We start from the raw sequence: 27,000 nt of genomic DNA, 5'->3' as shown, positions 1-27,000 counted from the left end.
CAACTAACTTCAGAACAGACTGAATGATTAACATCTGAAAGGTAAGACTGCAATTTTTATGAACAAGATGTATTTTCTGAAACATGACTGCATTCATCTGTACATTAGATGTAAGGTAAAATAGGCAAAGCATTAATTTTTCCATTTCCCGCAGCTTCTCCAGCAAGCTGGCTCTGCTCTTTTGGAAGGGAACTGCTACCCTCTAGTGGGGCTGGCTGAGAGCAGCTTTTTGGAGAAGTTTTTTCCATCTCAAGCCAGGAATTTAAAGAGGCCACACTTGAGAACTCAACGTTTGGGGTCACACTGTGCCTGGCTGATCCCTACTACAGCTCAAGGCAAATAAAGAACAACTCCATATTCTGAATGGAGAGGGTAGGGAAAAACCCACGAAGAACCCCACAAAAGAACCCTACACACCTTAATTTACCATACAGATGTCCTGGGGTATATTCTACATCCAAGGAAATATTCAGCTTTTCCTCCCCACCCTGCCACACTCCAGTGGTTCCAGCATTTAACTCACCCTCGTGAGCTCCTTGTAGAAGGGATAACAGAAGGCAGCTGCTCACATTTCAGCCCCAGACTGTAGTATCTGCCATTTTCTTGTCCCCATTCCCAGCTGGGAGCACATCAACCCCCTCTGGGCAGGGCAGGTGACACCTACCATACTCCCCAAAGACCAGGTATGTGTATTTCTTGTGCTGCACGATCCAGGAGACAACTTTCACACCCAGCCAGATCAGCAGCATCCCCAGCGTGGCATCCAGGATGAAATTAATAAGGTAGCTAAGAGCAGAGGAAAATACAGGTTTCAGCTGTGTTCTTAAGTCTTATCCAACATCTTTAATTTCATAATTGAAATTAATTAAAAAAACTCCCAAGATTTTAAATAACCCTGCTTTACAATCCAAATTCGCTTCCTTTTTCTTTCATTGCATTTTTCTAAGCCTTACCAGCAATTTCTTAGTTTAAATGCTTGTTCAGGAGAGAAGGGACAGGCTCTACCAACTCTCTGGCACTGCTCATTTATTCATATAGCAATAAGTACTTCTTAAAAGTTACCCCTCCAAAAAGCAGGCTTTTCCATTTGCAGCATCTTTTTTTTCCTTATTAAAAAGAATGAAATCTCAAGTTTTGGAGGAAACAGAACCAAACTGTTCCAGAATTTCACACAAGAAAATGGCAGCTTTTTGGGCACCACAGCTGCTCTACAAACCGAGCAGCAGAAGAGGCAAGAAATCCATTTTTCTGAGCAGCTGCAAGAGGCTCCCAAAAACAGAGAGACAGACTGAGAGGCAGGTTTTGAGGGAGGTGATGGGCCCTGGCTCAACATCAATAACCCTGAGGTCCCAAAAACCTCCAGTTCAGGTCCCAGAGCAAATCCAGGAGCTGAACCCATCCCTGCCAGGAGATTTTGGCTCAGTGGATTTGGGCTCTGCAGCTTGGGATGTTGAAGTGTCACTGGGCAGAGTGCCAGAGGCAGGAGACCTGCAGGGACCTTCTGGGGATTGCAGGGTCCAAGCTCTAATCCAGGGCTTGGTATTTTCATGAATTTCAAAAAGAAAAAAAGAAAATCACATATACTGATGTGTTTTTTTTAATGCAGTTTTCCATTATTGCAATATTTTCTGCTAGATTTCTGCAGCATGAAGAAAATGCCAAGCACAAGGCTACAGCAGTGAACATTTCCTTTTCCAGAACTCGATACTGCCTCTGAACCAAGAAACTGAAAACAACAATCTGCTTTTGATATCCACTTTGAAAGCATAACATTAAGTTTTTCTACATCCAAAAGCTCAGGCTGCCTTTTTACAGTTTCCAGCTGCTGAAATCAAGAGCATTCCATACAAACATGAGGTTTGGTGGTTTATACTGGGCAGGACACAGAACATGAACCTCAAAGCCCAGGGACAGGGCTGGAGGGTTTTAAGCTGCCTGGTTTGGGATGACAAGTCAGGCAGTGCAGGGAAACATAAAACACACATGAAAAATAAACAACACACCCAAAGGGCACAGCATAAGCATGAAAGGGTTTATTTTAAAACACTGTCTGTTTAAAAAAACAACAATACATCATTTGAGAGGTTATGTGCAGCCCCAGCCAAACTCGTGTCTGCTTAAAGAAACATATCAAGGTGAAGCATTTTAATATAAAAAAGGAGATGGGCCAGAAGATTCTAAGGAGCATTTTGAAGCCTAAAGGAGCTCCTCAAAACGAGATAATACTGAAACTAAATTTTTATCTGCAAAGTGGCTGAAGTAAAGGTGACACTTCTACAGTAAGTCTGAAGTTTGGTTTAGAAATCCCCTAAATAGGACCAGCAAAATAGACAGCAGAGACAAAAACAAGCCCAGCAGGGTTTATCCCCATGCAGTGCTTCAAATGGATCAGTTTCCACTACTTATGACCCTTCCCAACACAATTCTCCCTTTAACAGATGTAGGGCATGAATGCAAGTGCCCTGAGTACTTACAGAGAGCAAGGGTCCTCCTCAGTGAGATCAGACAGAAAAACATTGGCAAAGTGGATGAAGAGGGCACCTATTGCTTGCTTGGAGGTATCATAAAACCTGGAGGAAAAACCAAGATTTTCTGGAGGAGTTATGCAGAGAAATTTATTTCTAGGGAACACCAGCTGCTTTATGGAGGTTTCCTTGGGAAGCAGCAGCACATTTCATTTAAAAATTAAATGTCATACAGGACACACAGGGGGCCTAGAAGACTGTTAGTATAAGAGGAAAAAAAACATTGTAAACACAGTCTTTTCAAGTTTCAAATGAAAAATCTCACCATATCCTCCAGGGACGCCTCTCTGCCTTTGGTTCCTTAAATCGTTTTACTGCAAAGAGAATTAGAGAGGTTACATTAGCCAGATGAACCACTCCACGTCTGCAGCCTGCACCCACCTTCACTGCAGAAGCAGTCAAAAAGTCCTGCAGGACCCTCAGCATTTGCAAGTTTAAAGCTGAGCAAAGCCAAAGGACCTCCCCCAGGGCAGTGGTGGAATCACTGTCCCTGGAAATGTCCAAGACACAGATGTCGTGCTTAGGGACACGGGTTAGGGGTGGGCTTGGCAGTGCTGGGTTAATGGTTGGACTTGATGATCCTGGATGGCTTTCCCAGCCATAATGATTCCATGGCTCTGTTCTCTGGCCTGGATGCAAGCCAGCCAGAGGCAGTGTCTGCACCCAGGGGTCAGCAGGATGGACAGCAGAGGTGTTTGGAGAGAGCCATGTGCTCTGGCATCCCTCAGAGCAGCATTCCTGTACCATGGGAAGTGACCTAGGGAATGCTAAGGGAGGGGCCATCACTACCCACCAGCCCTAATAACCCTTCCAGGCAACTTGGAATTACAGTGCTGACAGTGAAGGAGCTCTTCACTCCTTGAAAACACACCAGGTCAGGTAACTGCTCTGTTCTCTCCAGCTGTATTTGAGCACCCAGGCTGTCCCCAAAGGGCAGCCTGGGCTCCTTCCACTGGGAAATGCCTTCCTGATCCAACGTGGAAGGATGCAGGGATTTCCTTGACAGGAGCCTTGACATTTCAAAAGTGCAGCTTTGTGCTGCTTTTACTGGCAAGGTGGCAGGGCAATAGATGAAAAGACAAGGGTGATAGGACAATGGGGAACCTTTTTCAACTAAATGAAGAGATACTTAAAAGAAGGGATATTAAACTGAAGATAAATTCCTTACTGTGAGGATGGGGAGGCACTGCAACAGGTTGGCCAGAGCAGCTGTGGCTGTCCCACCTCTGGAAGTGTCCAGGGCCAGGCTGGACAGGGCTTGGAGCAACCTGGGACAGTGGAAGGTGTCCCTGCCCATGGCAGGGGGTGGAACAAGATAGTCTGTAAGGTCCCTTCCAACCCAAACCATTCTCCAATCCAATGAACCCCAGGACTTCAGGCACATGCAGGGTTTTGGTGTCCATCCCAAATCCACAGAAAACCAGCACTGCAATGACCTGGTCCATTATTGCCAGTAATGAGTAGCACAGCATCTCTCAAGTTACACCAGACATTGCTGCAGCAGTTTTTCCTACCCCTGTCCAGAAAAAAAACCCTCCTAGTTTCCCTCATCCATCTGAATCCCACCATGAGATATCCCTGCAGCAATGACTTCCATCAGCACAGACAAGATCTATCATCACTGATGTCCTTCAAAGGCAAATTTTCATTTCACCTACCCACAAGCATCAGAACCATGGAGCAACCAAGAGGCCAGAAGTGTTTAAACCAATGCTCAGCTCATGGGGGCAAAGAGCCCAGTGCTGCAGAGAAGCTCTTGGAGGGGTCTTCAGGCCACCAGGCCAGCCAGCTGACCACTAGCCCAACCAGAGCAGCACCAGGGGAGATTTTCATTATTTTTCTTAATAAGAAGTGACATGTTATGTATCCACAGCCACTCAGGCTAGAAACACAGTAATTCAGTGTGATAAGATGACAAGTAAGAGGTAAGAAGTTAATGGTGTGGTGCCTTGTTGAACACAGCTTGTCATGCCTCATTAGATTTAAGAGAGTTATCTGAGACTGTGTAATTATCAGAGACAGTAAAACTGTTGTATTAAAGATAAAAGCTAGCATTATAGAGAAATAATTAACTGCTTAATAGGGCATTTACTGTGCAGAGCTGCAGCAGGCTGTCTCCAAATTAAACCAGAAATCCAGCCAAGATTACCAGAGCTTAAACAGGGAGCAGAGTTGTTTGGTAGCTGTGACCTGGGGTTAGGGGGGATGTTAAATCCACCCAGGAACAGCATCACATCTCTGAAGACTCCAGGAGATGGTGGACCCCTCCAAGAAGCAGCACTTCTGTGCTTAGTGAGCACAGCAGGGCTCTGGAGACTGAACAACTGCAAAGTTTCCCTCTCCTCTTCCAAACACTACAGAGAACCGAGCCCTGGCATGCACAGGCTCGGATGGAGAAAGGCTGAAATCTCCTCTGTTCTTCTTAAAATGTGTTTCCATTCGCTGCAGTCCACTCAGCTTTCCACCAGCTGTAGGTGGGTTTGCTACTCTGGCTCAGACAGATCAGTCAATCCTTAATATTTACTTCAAGGAAAGTTAATTAAAAATGTAGCTCACTGCATACAGAGTTGCACAAGATGGAAGAGAACCCCCATTCAATTAGATTGAAAAAGAGACTGGAATGTACCTGGTCTCTACCAGAAGGCATCAGGACCCTGTTCCCAACCACAGGATTGAGGATTTTAATGCTGCTTCCCTTTTCAGCTTTGTCCATGTGCAAAGCAAGCTGCCTAGTGCAAGGAAGCAATGCTATTGCACATCTTGGAAAGAAATTCTTCCCTGGGAGGGTGGGGAGGCCGTGGCACAGGGTGCCCAGGGAAGCTGTGGCTGCCCCTGGATCCCTGGAATGTCCAAGGCCAGGCTGGATGGGGCTCAGAGCAACCTGGGGGAGTGGAAGTTGTCCCTGTCCATGGCAGGGGGTAGAACTGGATGATCTCTGAGCTCCCAACCATTCTGTGACTCTGAGATTTTGTAAGAGCAAGGGGAAGGGCACCCTTTAAACATGAGCAGAGCCCCAGTGGGATGGTGCCTGCCTTCCTCAGGGTGTGCCCTCACAAGTTCCCACTCCTCCCCTACTTGGCTCCAGCTGCTGCAGACACAAAGCTGTGAAGCTGAACCAAAAGGGAAGGAAGATGAGTGACAATTTGAGAGATCCCCTGCCCACAGCAGAGAAAGGGTGGGGCAGGAAACAAAATACTTCTCAGCCTTTCCTCTTCAGTCAAGGACAATAAAGATCATACATGCTTGAAATTCCCTCAGAACCACCAGACTGGGTGGAAGCTGACAACTGAATGAGAACCTGTAAAATGTTAGGGGAAAAAAAAAAAAAAAAATTGCTGTAGTCTTTCAATGCAGATCTGGAAATAGTCAAAAAGCTAGAAGATAAAAGCACAATGACAGCTGTCCTCACTCTTTTTCCAGGGTAATGTAGAGGTTAATATTCGTAATGGTGTTCTCTTGATGCAGTAGAAAGGGGACAGACAGCTTTGCCTAAGCCCTAGACAAAGACAAATGCTGTGAAGTTACCAGAGCTTGCCACAGTCAACATCCCACAGCCTACTTCTGCTTTTAAACAAACTTTCTGATTATAAAAATTGATTAAGACAAGGACAGTAGCAACAACAGCCCTATTCCCTTGTGCTGTTCCTCACCCATGAGGGAACATCCTCCCTGCATCCCCCATTGACCTCACACTGCATTCAGACAGATTTGCTGCAGATTTGTGCAACAGCACAGGTATAAACCCCCTAAATTAAGCAGAATTAGCTGCAGCATCAACCAGCAGCTGATCAGCAAAACAGGCTACCAAGTCAGGTTTCTACAAAATTATAGAGGGAAACTTACTTCCCTTGGATATGGTTAGACAAGCTTGGCTGGGAGCCAGACCACCTCCCTGACAATCTTAGTGCAAAATCAGCCACAGGATTCTGAAGCTGAGGTTTGGGAGGGTTTACTCAACAAACAGAACTACTGGGATCTGATTTACAGGGATCCAAGCCTGACCCCACTTAGCTCAGCAGCAGGCCTGAGAGGTGGATACTGAAAATGAACCACATATGAGAATTTTATGTGCATTAATACACCCAAATTGTGAGAGGTCCACCAAAAATAAAGCCTAAAATACACCGCAAACTGGTGATACTGCTACCTGCTTTTAAGAGGGGATTAAATTGACTGCCATAAACCCCATTTCCAGGGTCACATCCCACTAGCAAGAGGGTCAGGACTTTATTTCTGGCGTGTTCCAAAGAGGACTTGGAGCTACTGTACCAGGGAGGAAACAGAAGCTCTTTCCCTGCCCAACCTCTGTTATTTTCAGCAGTACAGTCTCCAATAACACATTTCAACCTATTTTGCAGGACACACCCTTTCCCAGGCTCTTTCCAAGCCCCAGGCAGGAAAGAAGCCAACATGCAGGATACAGAGCCAAAACCCTGGGGTCTGCACTATTCTTAGCCTGAGCATGCAGCCACTCAGACAGCTCGACCCCAGACACAATGGCAGGAAGCAGCAGCCACTGTTTGCAGAGAGCAGCCAAAGAGCTGCTGGCCAGAGCAGCGTGAAACTTATATCCCCCATCACTTCAGGGAGCAGCAAAAGTCCTGGTTTTCCTCCTCTAAACAGCTGTCAGTGGTTTGAGGACACGGACTGCTGCTGACTTCCATCCTCAGGTCAGCACTAGGTGTATTTAGTCATTGCCCCCCAAAGAGCCTTGTACCAGTGTTACAAGGACAAAAGCACCTCCAGCAAAACGGGCAGAGGAAGGAACAGAAATTGTGATTGTGTTCATGGAATCACAGAATGGTTTGATTGGAAGGGTCTTTAAAGAGAGCTCGTTCCAACTCCAGGACACCTTCCACCAGAGCAGGTTGTTCAGGAGCCTCAGCTGGAACATTCATCCTTCTGGAGACTCCAACTGCCCCAATGAAGGCCACAGAGGACTCTGGCATGGTTGTCAGTTTTAAACTCTACCCTTTGTGTCTCATTTTTACACTGATATTTAAAGCTGTAATTTTAGCCGAGTGCCAGGTGGTCACCAACCAAAGCTGTGAGATAATAAGCATCAGTCATGCTTTGCACATTGAGAACAGAACATATTATCTGCTGACACAGCAGGTCCTACAGGACACCTGGACTGAGGCTGGGATCCAACTCAAATACAGAGCATCCTGGAGGAGGCAGTTGTGACTCCCTCCATATAAAGCATCACTATACTGCAAGCCAGCGTCTTGAAAAAATGGAGTTTAGACAAGGAAAGATAAAGTAAGACTATAAAATCCAAGATCATTAAGAGAATACCACCTGAAGGATGAAGTGATGCACAAGCAGTTAACATAGAATCACAGTTTGAGTTGGAAGGGACCTTAATGATCATATACTTTCTACTCCCTTTTAGCACTAAGGACAGGATTTTATCCAAACCCAACTTTTATCATTAAAGTCTCTCTGCCATACAGTTTTCTTACAAATGATGTTAAAAAAAACCAAAAAAAACCAGCTGGAAATTTAACAGACTCCTTAAAGCTTTGCATGCTCCACCCCATTAATTTCCCTTTACAATTTCTTGTCACATTAAGTCACCCATAACATCAACTGCTCACCCCATGTTACAGAACCAACTCGGCCAGGTGCAAGGTGCTCAGCTGCCTCTGGATCACAGGTAATTTCTCATGAAGCTCTACTCTACCAGCTCATTTCACATCTCCCCCAACCCCTCTGTTCTCTCAGGAGCCTCCCAGTCCCTGCTCAGCTCCCACCACTCGGTTTGGCCGCTCGAGGAGTGACAGCCAAGGAGAGGTCAGAGCAATCAACAGCTGCAATTCAAAAGCTTTGTGGAAAGCTGTGTGCAGCTTAATGAAGCACACTGAGCGTTGCACAGACCTTCCAGCCCACAAAGTACAGCACGTGTTCTCAAGCTCATCCAATTTTCAGATGTACTGAAGCAGAAGAGAAACGTGCTGAGAGTCCTGCCATGTGCAGCTCGTTGCTTAACCCACAAAGCTACACGTAAATCAGCAAGGACCCAAGCTCCACAATGCCAGAGACAGTTAACCTCTGTGGCTTTGTTTTCCTTTGGAGGGATGTCCTGGGGTGACTTTATGATACTGGTATCCCAAATCACCTGGTTTATGTGATATATTAAATTCTTCACCTTTAAGACTGGCTCTGAGAGCGAAGGGGGAGAAGAAGAAGCCACAGTTTGTGTTGAAGAAAAACATCACTCCCACACATCGCTCTCCTGGACTGTGGTGTCTGCAGCACGGACAGACAGCTGGACAGAGCTGCTCTTTGGCTTTTAGTTAGTTTTAGCTAGCTGAGGCAGAGTAGTTCCCTGGACCTTTTTTTTCCCTTTTTCTTGTATCTGTGCAGACCTGCTCTGGACTGAAAAACACCCAGGCAAACCCCGGGAGCTCAGGCCTGTGGCCCACTGGGCCCTGGGCCTCGGCACTTTTCCAGCACTGAAAGGACTGATAAGAACCTGAGCGAGCCGAGCTACACCACATGAAAAGGACTTTTCTTCCTAGATTTGCCATCCCATCGAACAGTGAGAGGTTTTACTGTTTAATATTATTCAATTTCTGTTAAATAAACAGCTTTTTCCACTTCTCTCCAAGGAATTTTTTTTTTTCCCAGACCAGTTTTGGGGAGGGGTCATTTAAATTTTGTTTTCCTGGGAGAACCCCATTTGGAGTTTTCTCCCAAATTTGTCGTAAACTAAGACAAGGGAAAAGCATTTACAGGGGTGAAGTTGGAATTTAAGTTCATGTGTGTGAACAATTAAACTCACACACAATTATGCACTTGTGTGATAGCAAGCAAAGCCAGCAGTGCATGTCTCGGGCATGGTAAGCCTGCAGTGGTTTTGTGTCTTGGGCAGATTTATTTCAGAACAGCATGGAGGTCTGGACAGATCAAATGCTCTAGCATTTCTTTCTTCTTTTTTTTGACATGGACTCCCACCCACCCTCATGAGGTATTTTCAGTGTAAAGTCAAAACACAAACCAGAAAGCACTCAGGATTCTTTTGAAGCACAGAAACAGCATTTCACTTCAAACTACTATACAGCAACCACCCTGAACCCAGCACTGGGGCAGAATCACAGGATGGTTTGGGTTGGAAGGGTCCTTTGATGGTCATTTTGTTCCAATCCCCTGCCATGGACAGGGACACCTTCCACTAGACCAGGTTGGTCAGAGACCCATCCAACCTGACCTTGAATATTTCTAGGGATAGGGCACCCATCATCTCTCTGGGCAACCTGTTTCAGTGTTCCAGCACCCTCATTGTAAATAAATTCTTCTCATATTTCAGCTAAATCTATCCTCTTTCAGTTTAAAACCACTGCCCCTTTTCCTATCACTTCAGGGCCTAATTAAAATTCACAAAAGGTGGGTTAAGTTTGATTTATCTGGTGGAGATGAGTGCAACAGGTTCCATGAATGCTTCTCAAAGGTCAGACACTTCTCAACATGAGGATGATCTCACCCATTTCACCACCCAGGAGAAAATCAACATAGAAAGCTCAGCTGGAAAACCCACAGGGATCAAGAAAATACAGGCCACAGATCAAGGGGATACTTCTGATTTCTTTAACAACTGTTTTCTACCACAGAGACACTATTTCTTTTAAAGTAAATCTGGTAAATTCCTATTCTGTGGCTCTGCCTCAGGACAAACTACTTGGAGCAGTGTCTAAAACACCATCCCAGCATCTCCAGCACCAAGTCCTGCCTGGGGGTCAGCACCAGGGTCCCTACTGCAAACAATTCTCCTTTCTTAGCTCAAGGCAAGATGTGCTGGAAGAGTGTCTCCCGCAGCGACATGCAAGAGAGAGGGACACTGCTGTCACAGGAGTCAGCATAAAGACATTTTCAAAAGCAAAGCTGGCAACCAGATTTCCCACTGGGTTGTGGGTGTTCAGCCCAGTCCAGCTCTTCTTGCCTGGCAATATGAGTGTTTTCCAAGAGAAAAATCTATTTTCATACCAACATTACAAGTGCTACTACACCTCGTTCAGCAGCTCAGAGGGCTGCCAAGACAGTTTCAGAAAATGAAAAAGCTGGAAGAGAAACAAATGTTTGTGCGTGTCCTCAACATTGTTCGTGGTAGAGAAGAAAATGAGCGTACCAGCTCCAGGGAAAACTTTCTGTTCACAATGGAGACAAAAATTCTTCAACTCCCCAAATTCATTTCTCCTGCACTCTAGTTAATTCTCAAATAAGGTTGTGGACGTAATTTCTACAAAAGATCTTCCCTCATTTCAAAGAGTTTTGCTGTCCTCTGTGCAAACTTGGACAACTTTTGCTAGTCTAGAACCCCTTCCTCAAAAGAAAAAAGGTTTCAATGAATAGCAACAACTGCAGGGACTCAGTCCTCAAAAGCACACCCAGCCCTTGCAACTGAGACAACTGCAACGAGCTTCCTTCACTCAGCTGAGTGATGCTCAAGAAAAAGCATCACAAATTGCTTCAGATGGGATTGCACAATTATCCCCACTCCTCAGGGTCATGACATCCCTGAGGGGACGTTCTTGCACAAAATCCAGATCGCCACACACACACACAGCTGCTGGGCTCCACTGCCTCAAGTGTTTGTGTCTCAGTTCTAGGACTGTCCTTACAGCCAAAGTGCCTCCAAAGCCACCCCAGGCAGGTGGAAAGGGTAACACCTCTTTGCCATTTGACTCCCAAACCAGGCAAAGCTGCCACCAGAGCAAGCCCCGCTCATACTGGGATAGGCTTGACTACAACCTTAAAGACCTTGCTGGGAAAGCAAGAGAGTGTTTGTAAGCTAAAGTGAACTGTCATCATTATTGCTCAAGGGAGCTGACAGAATAACAAAACCCCACTAAACAGCTGTCCTGACTCCCTGCCAAGGCTGGGCATCATTTACCTCTGGGTCCTGTTTTCACCACGCTACACAAAGGACCCATTTCACAAAATCCACTGCAACCACCCCACTCAATCATTCAAGACTAATTTCCTCCTCCATTAGGTTTTCCTACCGGGTTGGCAGGAGAGAATCTTTCCATATCCCCAAAAAATACAAATTTAATGACACAAATTGCTCTGATAAAAACAAACTTATGGGCCCTGCAATGACCATTCTTGAAACCCACATTCAAGAGGGATACTCTGAGCACATCCCATGCACACACACCTGCAAAAGTTTGTAGAATGACACTTTATTGTCAGTCTGAGTTCCTCTACATATTTTCAAGAGCTCTGAAAAGTATCTGCACAATTTGGAAATTTTATCCTTCCAAATCCAGGTGTTCCTATAGCTGAGCTGGTACTTTAAAGTAGAAGGAATGGAAAAGGCATTGATTTGGGTTTGGACTGGAGGAATTCTGTACCATGGTTTTGAGTCAGGAGGGACTTGAAGAACATCCAGTTTTAAACCCCTGCCATGGGCAGGGACACCTTCCACTAGAGGAGGTTGCTTCAAGCCCCATCCAGCCTGGCCTTTGACACTTCCAGGGATGGGTCATCCACAGCTTCTCTGATCAACCTGTTCCAGGGCCTCACCATCTTCATGGACCTCGTTTCCACTTATTAACCTGTGGCCTGCAACATCCCAGGAAAGCAGAAATCACAGTAATAAAACCAACAGAAACACACACCGAAAATGCCACAGTACTGAGTAAAAGAAGTATCCAGGGGCTGACTCCAACAAGAGAAACATCCTAAATTCTACATGATGCAGTCACTCAGCTGGGACTGCCTGGCTGGATGCAATGAAGATACAACCAAAGTTCCCAGGAAGTTTTTTGTTTCAGCTCCAAAGGCTTCCATGCCTCCCTGGAGCCTTCTCCTTCCCAGCAGGCTGCCAGCTGAATGTGCCACAGAAACAACCCAAAAGCTGCAAGTTGCTGCCCAATATAAAACCCCTGGTGAGCCCATCACAAGCACCGTGGGTTAGGAGTCGGCACACAAACAGCCCCTCCAGCAGATCCAAGGAAGCCTCCAGCTGGAAGTGTGTGACTGGGGCACAGATAAGGACCAGCTGGGGTGGATTAGGGACCACCAGCCCAGCTGCAGCCAGAGGAGGTGCTGTGGTTGGGATCCCAGGGCTGTAAACACATCTGCTCTTGGCGTCCCAGCCAGCAGTTCCTCCACAGCTGAGTCACAACCAAACCACACAGGATCAGCTTTCGGTTTCTCTTCATTAATCAAGAGGTTGTTAATGTTCCCAGAAATATTAGCCCTTGCACCAGCAGTTAGCTCAAGGTTGCTGATTTTCTGGCAGAGGTTATGTAGCCTCATCCACAGAGGTATTCCAACATGATTTACCTAAATCCTTGATTTTATGGGACACCCTGTGGAGTTTATGGGGCAATTAACCCGTATACACACATCACTAGGGGGAACTGCAACAGAAAAAGAAATTACCACTATTCTTACTGTCAATATTTGGTGAAACACAAGCAGTGGCATGTTGCAACTGGGCTGCTCCAGCTGGAAGAAGGTATCAGTTATCGCTGGAAGAACTTGCTGCAGTTTTCCCCGGCAGACTGGCGTTAACCACAGCACTGGAGCCTTTTAAAGTGGTTTCCAAAAGGCAGGGAGGGGGGGAAGAGAACCTCCAAATCTGCAGCTACTTAGCCAGAAAACTTGGAAGTTTCAGCTCACTGTCACCACAGGCTTTTAAACAAGGAAAAAAGATCGAGTTCTGGCATGTTGATTCAACTTGTGCTAAACCACTTAACCCTGAAGAGCAGCAACACACACACACACTGCTCTGAGCAAAACACAGCTGCAGCACAAAACAGTAAATTTTCAAGGCTCCTTCAGCCTTAGTGTTCCCCACCTTTCCACAGGATCGCAGAATCACTGAGTGTAGAAAAGAGCTCTAATATCATCAAGCACAATCATTAACCCAGCACTGCCAAGTCCTCCACTAAAGCACGTCCCAAGGAAGGTGCCACATCCACAGGTCTTTTAAATCCCAGCCGGGATTGCTGGTCCAATGCCTTCCCCTTCCGGCAAAAAAGCTTTTCCAAACACCCACTCTCAACTTTCTACAGTGTAACTTGAGGCCGTTCTCTCTGGACCTAGAAATCACACCCCGGGGTGACTTTTCTCACTCATTTCTCCCACCACCCCCCTCTTTGCCAGTAAACACGTTCTCTCTGTAACTTCTTTCCCCAGCCGCTCAAGCCCCAAAACTTTGCGCTGCTGAAGGGAAAATTAAGCCAAGAAGTATCACGGCACAATTAAATCACCCTCACCTCGCAATTAAATCACCCTCACCTCGCAATTAAATCACCCTCACCTCGCAGCACCGCGTCCGACACCCGCCCCGTTTTGGTCAGCTCCTCCCCGGCAACTCACGGGCTTACACCAATAGTTTTTCTACCCATCATTAAAATTTTCTAAGTGACTGAGCAATGGCTCCCACAAGCGCGGCCAATTTTAACAGATTACAGCCGAGCGTTCCGCGGAGCTTCATTACCATCAGATTAAGGAGTTTTTAAGAAGGAGCATCTGGCGCTGCAAACGCCGGCTCGGGAACATCCGCAGCGCTTCCCTTTCCTCCCGAATCCAGCCGGGACCCAGCGAAACTTGGTGCTTTTTAATGAACGGGCAGCCAGCCCCTAGTGCCGCCGGTCCCCCCGCGGGCAGGGGGTGCCCCGAGCTCCCCGGTACTCACGCATGAGGGTGCTGAAGGCGCAGAGAGCCAGCAGCGCCTGCAGCAGCACCCCGAAGCGCCCCAGCAGCGCTCCGCTGCCGCAGCCGTGCGCCGGGCGGGGGGCGGCCATGGGGCTGCGGGATGCCATGGCATGGGATGGGATGGATGGATGGATGGATGGATGGATGGATGGATGGATGGATGGATGGATGGATGGATGGATGGATGGATGGATGGATGGATGGAAGGTGCGGGATAACGCGGCACTGGGAACGGGAAAGGGAACGGGGATGGGATAGCCCCGGCCCCGCCGCGCACAAAGGCGGCCCCGAGCCGCCCCCGCCCCCGGCCCGCCCCGCCGGCAGCAGCGCCCGGGGCGGGGCGGGAGGAGACGGACGGGAGGGGAACAGGGACACGGGACAGAGATGGGGATACAAAGGGGACAGAGACAGAGGGATGGGGATAAAGGTGGGGATGGAGTTGAGGATGAGGATAGGAACAGGGATTAAGATGTGGAAAGGGTTGGAAATGGGGACGCAGTGGACGCATATTGAGATGGAGATAGCCATGGGAATGGAGATGGGGACAGGGATGGAAATGGAGCTGGACATGGGGACGAGTGTGGTAATAGGGATGGGGACAGAGACAGGGTGTGGAAGAGGTTGGAGATGGGGATGCAATGGGAATAGGCAGAGTTATGGAGATGAGGATGGAAATTAAGATGGAGATGTGGATGTGGAAGGGGTGGGAGGTGAGGATGCAATGGGGACAAAGATGGAAACAGGTGGGAATGAGGATGGGGAAGGAGATGGAGATGAAGAGTGAAATCAGGATGGAGATGCAGGCAGAAACAGTGATGGGGACAGGAGTTGTGGATGTGGATGAGGACAGAGATAGAGGCAGAGATGATTATGGAGATGAGGATGCAGGGTCCTGGAGGGAATTGGGGTGCTGGATTGGGGAAATCATGCTGAGGTTTGGAGAGCTGGGTTGGGGGAGTCCTGGTGGGATAGGGGGGCTGGGGAGGGTGGATAGGGGTCCTGTTGGGATAAGATATGCTGGACTGAGGGAGTCCCAGAAGCATTTCAGGTGCCAGGATATAGAGGGGCCTGCAGGGTTTGGGTTGCCCTGGCTGGAGAGGTCCTTGCAAAGTTTGGGATGCTTGACTGGGGAGGGTTGGTAGAGACCAGTCAAGACTGGGGTGCCAGGTTGAGGGGTTCCAGCAGGGATGGGGGTGCTGGGTTTGGAAGGTCACAGCAGGGTTTGGGGTGCAGGGTCCTGGTGTGGTTTGGAGTACCAGGCTGAAGAGGATCCCAACAGGATTTAGAGGCTGGGGGTAGTCGTGGTGGGATTTTGGGCTCTCAAACTGCAGCTTCAAATCTCTTTTATTTGCTCTGCTGTGTTACACTGCTGCCACCCCCCTCTATAGCCCCCTCCCCACGGGGCAGGTTTTGTTTTCTCTCTTGGCAATACACTTGAGCCCATCTTTAGGGAGCACTGGGGTCACACGGTGAAATTTCCCTCCCTGATATTGCAGGGTAGGAGCTTGTGTTTAGTTACAAAACCAGAGAGCCTGCAAATCTTATCCTGTCATATGACTCTGAGGGATGGCCTTAGAAACAGCAGCAAATGTTATGAGAAAAGAAAATCATGGGAGCTGGCCTGCTTCCCAAATAGGTCCAGTTTACAACACAGGAGGGAATTTTGTTGTTCCTGGGCTTGGGAATCCCCTGTTCTGGGGAGGTCATTAGTGTCAGGCTGTTTAGGCTGGAGCCTTGTCCCTCCTCAACTCAGTCAGCACATCACTGAAATAACAAAAATAGTTCCTCTTCTTTTTTTTTCTTTTTTTTCAGGGGTGAATTGAATTTTGGGTTGATAGCTGTTCACTTAACTCACTGACTTTAATCATGGTTTAATCACAACTTCAGCCAGGGAGGTGGAAGTTTCATCTCACTAACTCATTTTCAGCTGATTTTGTATGTGCAATTGTTAGTTTCATAAAAAGGTTCATTCCCCTGAGCTGGTAAATCTGATTGTGTTTCTCAGTCAGTTGCCTTTATATTAAATTCTAAATCAAATATTAAAGTTGATACTTTTATATAAGCCAGTTGGACACACTGTGTGTGGAAGCATCTATTAAACAAGTACACATTTTAACAGAGATTTCTTCAGGATTTTTTTTTGCATTTTCTCAGATTTCCTAGGCTGCTGCTAAAAAGGCATTTTCAAGAATTACTGGATGGTAATTTTTCCCCTGGGAGGTGCCTTGGACTCTATTTACCCAGGTACAGCACAACAACTGGAGAAAACAAAGGGGAAAAAAAAAAAAGACATTTAAACAAGATGGGTATTTCTTAACCAAAATTTCACTGTGAGTAAGCTGCAAGTTATCTGTGATGTTTCAGGGGCTTTCCCAAGGGGACAGTTTCTTAAAAGCTCCCTGGGAGCCAGTGCTGCCTCCTCCACTTTCTTCAAGCCCAATTAATGGTGATTTCTCCCAGCTGCTTTATCAGCAGCACAAAGTTGTCTGAGGCCCTTATTTCCAGGTGCTGATAGTTTTACAAGAGAGCAGAGTGCCTCCCATGTGTGAAAACACTCAGGCTACAAGAGGGCAATAAACAGAACACCTCGATTTCCCCTCTCCCTGCAGGAAGAGGCAGATATCCTCCAGTGGCTGCTCATGCTCCACACTCCTCTGTGAAAACACAACTTGGCTTTCTCTAAAGCACCATTTGCACTTCAAAATATTTGTACTTTCTGAACCCATGCAAAAAATCTTGAAGTTTGTCTGTTTCTCAAGTTGAGAAGTGGAGTCCAGGAGCTTTGGTTATTAAATTCTAACCTATTAATTATTAAATTTCAGTGATATTTTTGCCCCTCCCCCTTAGGTTTTTCTCTCTGAGGAGACTTTAGAGCACTTTTCAGTATCTAAAGGGGCTGCAAGAGAGCTGGAGAAGGACTTTGGACCACGGCATGGAATGATAGGATAAGGAGGAATGACTTCACTGCCATAGGACAGGTTTAGATCAGATATTAGGAAGAAATTCTTCCCTGGGAGGGTGGGGAGGCCCTGGCACAGGGTGCCCAGAGAAGCTGTGGCTGCCCCTGGATCCCTGGAAGTGTCCCAGGCCAGGCTGGATGGGGATTGGAGCAACCTGGGAGAGTGGAATTTGTCCCTGCCCATGGCAGGGGCTGGAATGAGATAATCTCCAAGGTCCCTTCCAACCCAAACCATTATAACACTTGAAAAACACCCAGCAAAGGAAAAAGCAAGTCAAGTAAGCACTTATGCTAGAAGTAGAATTTAATAAAGGAATCACTAAAGAAAAAAAAAAAAGAAAAATTAATTAAAATATTAGGCTATGTACTTAAGCATAAAATCAGAAACACCAAAGTGATTTCAAGTGATAAGGAATGTAAAAACTAACCCAGGCTATTTATGAAAGTATGAGGAAAAAATGAAGGCTGGAGGAAATCTATGAATTCTCTATAAGAACAATATTCTACTCTGTGACAGAATGGAAAACCAAATAATGGAAGCCACAGAACAGACCTTCATTTCCCCATCCTTCCAAAAAGGACTAGCAAGTGAAATTAACCTGAAACAACATGAGCAGTGATAATATAAGACAAGAACAGGTTAAAAGATGAGAGGACTCAAGGCTGATGGATTCAAGGGCCTGAAGAAACCTAATCAAAAGTAGCTGTGAAATGGGCAGGGTAAAGTCTGGCTCCTCAGTGTTATCACAGGAGAAGGGTAAATGCTGTGTCTGGCTGTGAGGAGGGGAATGAGGGTGTGAGGAATCAGAGACCCACCAGCTTTATTCCAGTAGCCAGGAGGACACAGGTAAAAATTACCAAATAATCAATTTATAAACACCTATCAGATGATATGGTAATAAAAAACAACCAATGTGGATTTCACTAGAATTAATCACGTTAAGGGAGTTTTATTTCTGCTTTGAGAGGATGACTGGATGTATCTTAATTTGGGGAAAGGTAAAAAAAGTAAAAACCAAGGGCTCTGCAGGAGCACCACCTCTAGACAAACCAGCTGCTCCAAAAGCTGTTTGCTGCTGCATCAGGAGCAGTGTGATGGCTCCAGGTGGGCATCTGGAGCTGGGTGAGGTAAATTAAACCCTTTGGAGAGGGTCAAGGGTATCAAATTAGAAGATTACAACCCTTCATGAGGTTAGGGTGAAACTTTGCAATTATTTTGTTAAATTGAAGGGATGGTTCCAGAGTCAACAGAAGGAAATGTAATGAGTGATGGGGAAGGAAGGAGAAAGTGGCTGGGAAGAGTATCAGGAGATGTAAATGTCCTGCAGACAAAAAGTGAGTGGATAACAAAACAGGTGTTGCAATGAGGCACATCCTGTTTTGGGAGGTGATCTGGAGAGTTTTATAGAAAAATTGGGCAGTTTCTGGGTTCAGCCCAGTTTTGCCATCACACAAAGATGTGCTGGAGTCTGGAGAAAGCAAAGAAGAGTGGTAAGTATTTGAGAAAATAAGGAACAGAAAGGAAATGGGATATTTTCTCCTCCAGAAAAAAAAACCTGCAGAAATAGTAGGTGTCATTGGAGGAACAGGCTTTGTGGCAAGACTATTCTGGTACAGTTATAAAAAGTTAATAAAGTTATTGGATTTTTTCCTGCCTCAAAGAGACAAGTCAGTTTTTTTGTTTCCAAAAAATAAATTATGAAAAAAAAAAAAAAAGTGTTTTTCAGCACTGGGAAAATTGTCCAGCCCATATCTGACACTCAGCAGAGACACCTGTTCACACTCAGCCTCTGCTGAGGCTGGGCCTGGGCTCAAAACAGACCTGAGAGGAGGACAAGGCTTTTTAAGGCTTCCTCACTTCAAGGGCACTTAACTGTGAAAAGCTGCTAGCTTGGGATCCAGAGGGATGCTTTTTTTTTAAAGTCTACTCCTTTCTGTAACATTGCCATGGCCTTGGATGCCTTTAGTGCAGTCCTGGTACAGTCACAGGATGAAAAATCCAACCCTGTTCTGCACAAGTTACTCTTGGGAGGGATCCACCTTACCTGGCTTCAGATGTCCCCTTTTGAGAGATCTCCTTTCATAGCCAGTGGAGAGGAATAACCTCTTTCAGGACATCTTCCTTTGCCCATCCTGGTCAGATGAATTAAGTCTGCTCCAGCTCCAGGCAGTTCAGCCATGGCCTCATGTCAGAAAAGAGCACAAAATCATCAATGTCCATTTTTTTATAGCAGCACTGTCTCTGTTGGACACGATGTAGAAGTGTGGGTTTGATACAGCACACCAGAACGAATTGCTAGGAAAAGGGCCTTTATTCTCTGAACTTTTCAGCTTTTATAGGGTCTTATGCTACAGGTTTTAACATGATTGGTCAAAGGAACACCACCTCTTGTCCCATTCATGGGACAAGAGAAAAACACACTAATAGTAATCTGCAGTTATACAGAACTGTTTTGAGAAAGTAAAATGGTTTACAAATGTTGTCCTTGAGTGAGAGATCTCCCAAGAAACTTTCCCTTGGGAACAGATCAGCCACTGACAGGCTGTAATTCTCTCAGGCTCAGAGAAAATCAGGTCCACACAACACAGCATTGTTTTCTTCAACTCGCTCTCCCCCAAAACACAGGTGTTTTGTACCTCCAGAGTCCCCAGCTTGATGGTGGGGACGAGGAAAAGGCAGTGGCAGGTCTGCAGATGGTTATTGTGGTAAACTGGAGGTGGACACATGAAGCTGCCCTTTCCAGGATGATGCTCATGTAAATTATTCATCTGGTTTTATTTATCACGTGGTGAAGAAATTACTTCAGAAAACAAGATCTCTTGAGAAAATTTCCTTTAGCTGATACTTGGAACAGACTTTATTCATGCTGCCAGCAGCAATGATCCCTGCTGATTAAATAGTAGCTAGACCTTATTCTTGCTGAATTACCCATTTGACAAGGCCTGGCACATTTAACAATCAGTTCCAGGTTATATTCATAAGCAACAGGCCAACACCAATTTTTGTATCAGCCAGGATTTTGTATTGCAGGATACTCCAAGGAGTAATTGTCAAGGTAATTCTTTTCTATTTTCAATAAGTGCTTTAGCTGTGTTATTATGAGATGTTCAATGTCTTGCTTAGAATGAATGGGAATAATTTCCCACTTTGCAGAGCCTGTGGCATTGTTGGCTGGCTGTGCTGTGCTTGGGGCTGAGGCTCTGCAATACTGCCAGCCTTGCTCACCCTGGCTGTGGAAGCCAGAGGGGCAGGGGACAGTGGCCTTCAGGTCTGTGCCCAACTGTGGAAGGCAGAAAGAGGAAGGTTTCAGCTTCCCTTTCCTCCTTTCCTCATTCAGAACACCTCAGCTCTGCCAGCCAGCCCCTGAGCACAGCCCACTCCTCTGCATGGCCATCCCTTCACCCAGGACAAGGTGAGAGGTCCTACGACACCACTGAGGAAACCCTCACAGGTCCCACCAGCCCTGTGGGGTGATGTCCCTGCTTCAAGTTTGACTCTCTTGGGGTCATATATATAAACCCACATTCCCACAGAGGTGAGCCCCTGGCAGGGGACTGGACTAGATGACCTTTAAGGTCACTTCCAAACCAAACCATCTATAAGGTGATCCCTAGGTTTGTGACTGTTTGGACAAGGACAGAACTGCTAGAAAGAATCAACACTTGTTTTTTCAATTAATTTCTTTCTTGAAAATTAAACTCATGTTGTTCTTATGTAAGAATGGCCGGATACAAGTTCCTTCAAGATTGAGATATATTTGAATTTATGGCCGTTGAGACCTGGGCAAAATTCCCTGAGTCTGAACTGCAACAGAGTGGATTTAGGCTGGCATCAGGACACCTTTTCCAGGACTAAGGCTAGTTAAGAGATGCAATAAATTGTTGGGGACAGAGGGAGAAGTTCTGCCATTGGAAGATTTTAAGAATATCCATCTTTTTAGAATCAGAGAATCATGTAGGTTGGAAAAGACCTCTATGATCATCAAGTCCAACTATTAATTGAGACCAACCAATAGTCTTCTCTCAGGGACAGCTGGGTAATCACTGCTTGAGGTGTGAGAATTGGTGAGCTGATCTAAATTCTCCATGAACTGCATTTTTATGGCTGCCCTGCTTCCTTTTGCCAGCCTGTATCTCCAGCCTGACCTTGTGGTGCAGTTGTTTATTGGACAGACAGGAAGTGTCCAAATCCTGTGCTTGAAGATCCTTTCTTTGCACAGTTGTGGGTTTTGATGAATCCTTTCAGGTCTTTAGCTGGATGTTGGAATCTGACAGCTTGGGCAACTATTTATGCAAAAATATCAGTTAGGAAATGGAGACCTATCCTATTGCAGAAATGTTAAATATTCACAACATTCATGTAGCACGAACCAGAGAGGACCTTGATTATTTCCCCCCCGAGTTCTATCGCTCATTGAGATCCTTGAAATAAAATGCTAATTTTCCAAGACCTGGTGAATATTCCCTGCTCCCAAGCCTGTCTCCATTAGCACTTGAAAACCACATGCTCCTTCACAAGCCATCCTTGATGTTTTATAAATGTTATAGTTGAGACATCGCTTCTACTCCCTTTAATGCACTTTTTACAGCTGCAGCAGAGATGTTATTTTCATTCAGACTGCAAAGAGTCATCCTGGAAGGGACCTCAGTTACCTCTCTGGAGGTTTCTCCAAAACAGCACACACTACCTAACCTTAATTTAATAACCTGCTCAGGAACTCCATTTCACATTTACTGTGCAATCTCAGCTGCACAACTACAGGTCAGGAGCCTGATGGATCCTTACAGGTACAAAAAAAGCTTTCAGAAGAGAGCTCAGCCTTGGCTAAATTTCACATGGGTGAATTTCCACGAGAAAAAACACCCAGATGTGGAAGAAAAGGGGTGTTTATAGTGTTTGGATTAGAAATGGTGCAACAAATATTGCACCAAACAAACCTTCTCAAGGCTCAGGAAAAAGATTGTGTTCAGCCTAGAAACCTCAGTCAAATCTGCTCCTGTGCTACCTACAGTGTTTCTTCCCAGGGATTGCTAAATAAACCCCATCAACTGTCTTAAAAATGCTGGGTTTTTACTCATCTGGTTGCTCTCTGATGAGAAACATGCACACACAAGCCCATAACCATCCTACTGGATATTAAATGGGAGGGGGAATTAAAGCAAGGAGATGTGAATTACTTTCCTTAGCATCCTTCGGATCATGCCCAGGAAATCAGTTGAGTCCCACCCCAGTTCATTATCCAGCATGCAAACATTGGGTGTGCACTGCAGAAGGCACAGAGAACTGCTCAGCTAAACCAGTTCTTCCTGAAGACCTGCTGGAATCTCAATTTTAGGTGTAATCCCTTCTTAGTGACTTCATCTAGTTAAGCAAGGAACAAAAGTCACAAAGAAAACACCAAGGAGAGGACTGCTCATTTCTCCTGTGATGGGTAGCCTCAGATCTGGTGGTGTTTGCTAAAACACTTTGCTCTAAAATATGCATTTCATTTAAAATAATAACTTAGCTATTATTATTTTTTTTTTTTCATGATGATATCCAGTGGTTTTCCAAAGCAGTAAGCACAGTGGTGAGGCTGCTTTGGTCAGCCCTGTGTTTTATGAATTCAAGGGGAATCTTTTCTCCTGATTCCAGCTGGCGTTAGATCAGATGTGTAAATCTCACCCTTAGATGAGATCTGATACAAAACAATCTCAGTTGAAAGAATCCATTTACCAGAGCTGTGTTTCTACATTTTAGTTCCCAAACACTGGATGCATGCCACAACACACAACTTCTTTTCAAGCAGAATTATTGCAGCATAAATCTGTACATGTCCTGAGCTGCAAGTCTCCTTCAGCACTTGGAGGGGAGGCTGTAACTGCAGGCAGTTTGGTCTGCTGCTTTTGAGGTCTTTGAGATGTAGCCCTGCAGCCAAAAATGGCTTTCTAGGCTTCCTCAAATTGTGCCTCCTCATCCATGCCTGAACTTAGCTTCTGGAAGGATCCTTAAAGTTATTTACAGAGGAGTCCCGGTGCTGACATGAGCACAGCTCACAGACAAAGCTTTCTCTGGCTCCGGAGCCCAGCACTGTGGGGATGCAAAGCTGTACAGAATGCCTGGCAGCTGTATCCCAGAGAAGCTGCATCCCAGAGGAGTCATATCTTTACTGCACGTCCATCTTTAGCAGGAGAAGATAAAAATATTTGATGGAGTAAGACAGCAGCTGCTAGAGATGATCCAGCAAATCCATCCCATCCTGCAGCTCTGCTCTTGCTTTCCACAACTGCACGAGCAAGACGCACCTTTCCAATCCGAGTGCTTCTATGATTCTGTGAGCACAACACAGCTACAGGTTCTTTTTACAACAAAAAGGGTTGGAAAATTGTTTTGCAGAGTGATTTACAAACCCCCAGTCACTGTAGGTGTCTGACACCAGATCTGCTCTTTGGAAGATTTTGTGACAGTGTTGCACCACTGAAGGGGTGCAGTTTCACAATCACCTTCCACTGGTAAATGCAATTGAAAAAAGGCTTTTAACTGGTCTAATTTTTACTTATTGCACCAGAATAGTAACTCTACAGGCTGAAAAGATAAATTTTCAAGTAAATTTGTGCCTAGTGGCTCACATGAGCTCTACAGAGTTCTTAGCTTTTGGCAGAGCTCAAAGTGCAGGTTCCAAGCCTGAGACTTTTCGTCCTTGCCTGGGAGGAATAGGCCTGTACTATTCAATAAGAAATGATTTTTAATCCATTACTTATTTTCAAGCTCAACCTAAATAATGTTTTTACTTTCATCTACTGTATATTTTCTGTTTTCAGCTTTGCCCTAATCAAGGGCTGCTGTTTTAACAGGCGACCCCTTAGCTTGATGCTGATGTAGGCCATATGTTCTTTTCCTCCCCATCTCTTCACTTCTGGATGTTACAACTAAAATACAAACCCCTGAACGTCCAGGGATTTCCAAAGGCCAGAAGACATCTGCTTGCCATCACAGATGTTTGCAAGTTAACACATGGATGAAATAATATTAGTCAGTGAGATTCAGAGCTGATTCAGATTTCCACAATTAAGCTTAAATGATGCTTTGATGAAGAATTAAACAGAGATGAAAAAATTGAAACATAGGAAACAGTAAGAAAAACGTTGCCAAATGGATTCCCACCCTTCAGACTGAAGACACCCAATTCATCTTGTTTACAGGAATCAGTCTTGCTGTAGCAGGAAGAAATGCCTGTGTGGACTCATTTTGCTCTGCTTTCAACAGGGAATGTACTACAGCAGCTTTGTGGGTTCTGGGTAAGTGTGTCTGCAGCACGAGTCAAGGCCAAGCTGCATGGGGCTCTGAGCAGCCTGGGGTGAGAGGCTGAAATATTTAGGGTTGATGGTTCCAACATTTGCTCTTTTCTGCTTTGCTGGTGCCAGGTTTGCACCCCAGAGGGGGAGGAAGAGAGGTTCTGGGTGTGTGGTGTCATTTCCCTCTAACCTGTCCCACAAGTCCTGTTAACAAGAGCCTGAGTCACCCTCACCTCCTGCAGCAGGTTGCAGCACCTGGTCTAGTGGAAAATGTTCCTGCCCATGGCAAAGGGTTGGAACTAGATGGGCTTTGAGGTGCCTTCCCACCCAAACCATTCTGTGAGTCCTGGAAGGCAAGTGGGAATTTGGAACCCACAGCAAACCAAAGAGGTGAAGGGGAAAGTGGTGGCTTAGGTTTTATATAATGCATAAGAAAGAGAGATGTGCCAGGAGAGATGACTCCCACAGGGAGATTTGGGTGGGTGTCCCTTTTTCTGGGGGAGCCAGCACGACCACATTCAAGAAAAATGCAAAGTAAGTTTGTCTCTCAATAAAGCTGGAATTTTCACTCTCCGTAAATACTGTGCTGTTCAATTGCTGTGTCTATACTGATCTCCACAAGAAAACATCCCATTTTTTTCAGTGGGATTCTATTGGCTGAGGCAAAAATAATTCCAGAAATCATTTATTTCTTCAGAAAGTGTGGGAGTACTTGTCCCTGCTGCTGTCAGTTCCCATCCATCCCTTTTATCAGGCAGTATCAACACACTCTCTTCCAGCGAGGACTGCTCAACGGCACACAATAAAATTGATTCATTACTCATTTTCTCCTTATTATCTTTCAATTGCTCCAGCTCTTGATACCACTTAAAGTGGACATTAGCTCTTTGTAACCAGTGTGTGAATGCTTTTTCTCCAAGCTTTCATCACATATATTTTCATTTGGTCTCTTCACACCATGTGTCTTTCTCATGAACTTCTTATAATGCCTTTATACACATTTGGTTATGCTCTGCCATGGTGAGGAGCGAGAACACAAATGGATTTCTTGGAAAAGCTGGCCCAGGTGCTCTGCAGGTGTAAATGAGAAGTATTTAGTGCTAGAAAGTGGTTTTATTTACTTGAGGTCTCCAGAATGAAAAAGGCCAAAATCACTAAGAATGAAACACAACTTTTGTGCTTGTCTTTGGCATGAAAGCAAAACTGATTAAACTCCAGGAGGAGCAAGACTTTCTGTGTATAATTAGCCTTGAAATGTGTGATAAACTGGCCAGGAGACCAGCTCCTTTTAAAAAGGCCTTTATTAAGCAGCACAGCTCTGGGGTGGGGGCCCGAGGGGTTGCGCACACCGCCACTGCTCCCACTGGACACCGCAGAAGAGGAGGATCCGTGCAGCTCTGTCACTAGGACAGAGCTGGGCCTTCCTTCCTCACGGGAGTCCCCGGGAAGACTCATTCTTTAGGGCTCGTAGTCTAGGCTGTCATCCCAGTCGAGTCTCCTTGAGGTTATGTCGGCCCCTGGAAAGAAGTCAGGGGACTCCTCTGGGTCTTCCTTGTTAGATGGTGCTGGTTTTATTCCTTCCCTTTTGCGTGGCTCGTTGTTTTGGGGTCTTTTCCAGTCTGGGTGCATCCCATAAGTCTCTGGTCTCTCTCGTTTGCATAAAAGTCAGTATGTCATCTTCCTCCTCAGAGCGGTACAGCAACTCGGGAAAGGGATACAGTGTTGCCATGTGGGAGTCTAGGAGCAGTGGGGGCAGTGCCTGGCTGAACACAGAACAAGAAACACAGGGTACAGCAACTTGGGAGAGGGGGCAGGGCCTGGCTGAACAAGGAACAAGAAATATGGGGTACAGCAATTTGCGACAGGGGTACAAGGTAAGTAAACCTGGGACAGGGGTCCAAGGTAAGTAAGGAGTTTACAAACAGCAACTGTAACATATTATTCTTAACAATATCCCCCCTCTTATATTTTGATCGGGCTCTAGCCCGCATCAACCATTAACTTCTGGCTCTTGGGAATATTTATCTCTTAATTCTCGATATTGCTCATATATTTCCCTGGCAGTTTTGTGCTCTCGATCCTGACTTTGAGTCTCCATTAACATGATCCTGGCCTGCTTCTTATCTTTTATTTCAGGGATCTGGATGCTTGCTTGTACTGTGGTAGTCACTGTCTTGATTAGGCAGGGGAGTAAACAGGGCAGGAACAAGAAACTTGCAAATGCACAGACAGCAATAAAGACTATTTTTTCCCACCACCCTCTTTTGAAGGACCAAAGGTCATTCCACCAGTCTGAGTTCACCAGAGGAGTCCATTCCTGGGTGCCCACATAAGCTATCTTTCGTATTTCTTTTGAGATGTTTTTGATTACCTCACTCTTATCATCTATCTCCAGGCAACATTCAGAGGAATTAAACTTTCCACAAATGCCTCCTTCATCTGCCAATAGGTAGTCTACCGCCAGCCGAATCTGATAGACTACTGCCCTGGTTTGTGCCAATTGTGTGCTGATGTGGTCTAAAGCAAGGGCAGTTCTGTTTGACACCACTTCCAATACTGCCTGGAGAC

General features: G+C 45.8%; 1 protein-coding gene across 2 annotated transcripts in view; it reads right to left on the bottom strand.

Moving 5' to 3' along the window:
* LOC111923142 (store-operated calcium entry regulator STIMATE-like) overlaps nt 1-14,514 on the bottom strand; it is a 29,804-nt gene extending 15,290 nt beyond the window's left edge. Inside the window, exons 1-4 of one of the 2 annotated variants that reach the window (XM_023918778.2) lie at nt 14,179-14,514; nt 2,791-2,839; nt 2,475-2,570; nt 665-786 (exon numbers count right to left, since the gene is read on the bottom strand). In XM_023918778.2, coding sequence (XP_023774546.1) covers nt 665-786; nt 2,475-2,570; nt 2,791-2,839; nt 14,179-14,305 — 394 coding nt within the window. In that variant the 5' untranslated portion in view covers nt 14,306-14,514. Of the gene's footprint in view, nt 1-664; nt 787-2,474; nt 2,571-2,790; nt 2,840-13,335; nt 13,762-14,178 lie in introns of those variants that run through there. The other variant, XM_023918779.2, reaches the window with a different exon arrangement.
* Between the last annotated feature and the right edge of the window lie 12,486 nt (nt 14,515-27,000).

The sequence above is a fragment of the Cyanistes caeruleus genome, chromosome 4, assembly GCF_971803275.1.
Source record: "Cyanistes caeruleus chromosome 4, bCyaCae1.hap1.1, whole genome shotgun sequence".
Taxonomy (NCBI): Eukaryota; Metazoa; Chordata; class Aves; order Passeriformes; family Paridae; genus Cyanistes; species Cyanistes caeruleus.
The sequence above is the reverse complement of the archived record's forward strand: the minus strand, read 5'-3'. Positions and strand labels throughout refer to the sequence as shown.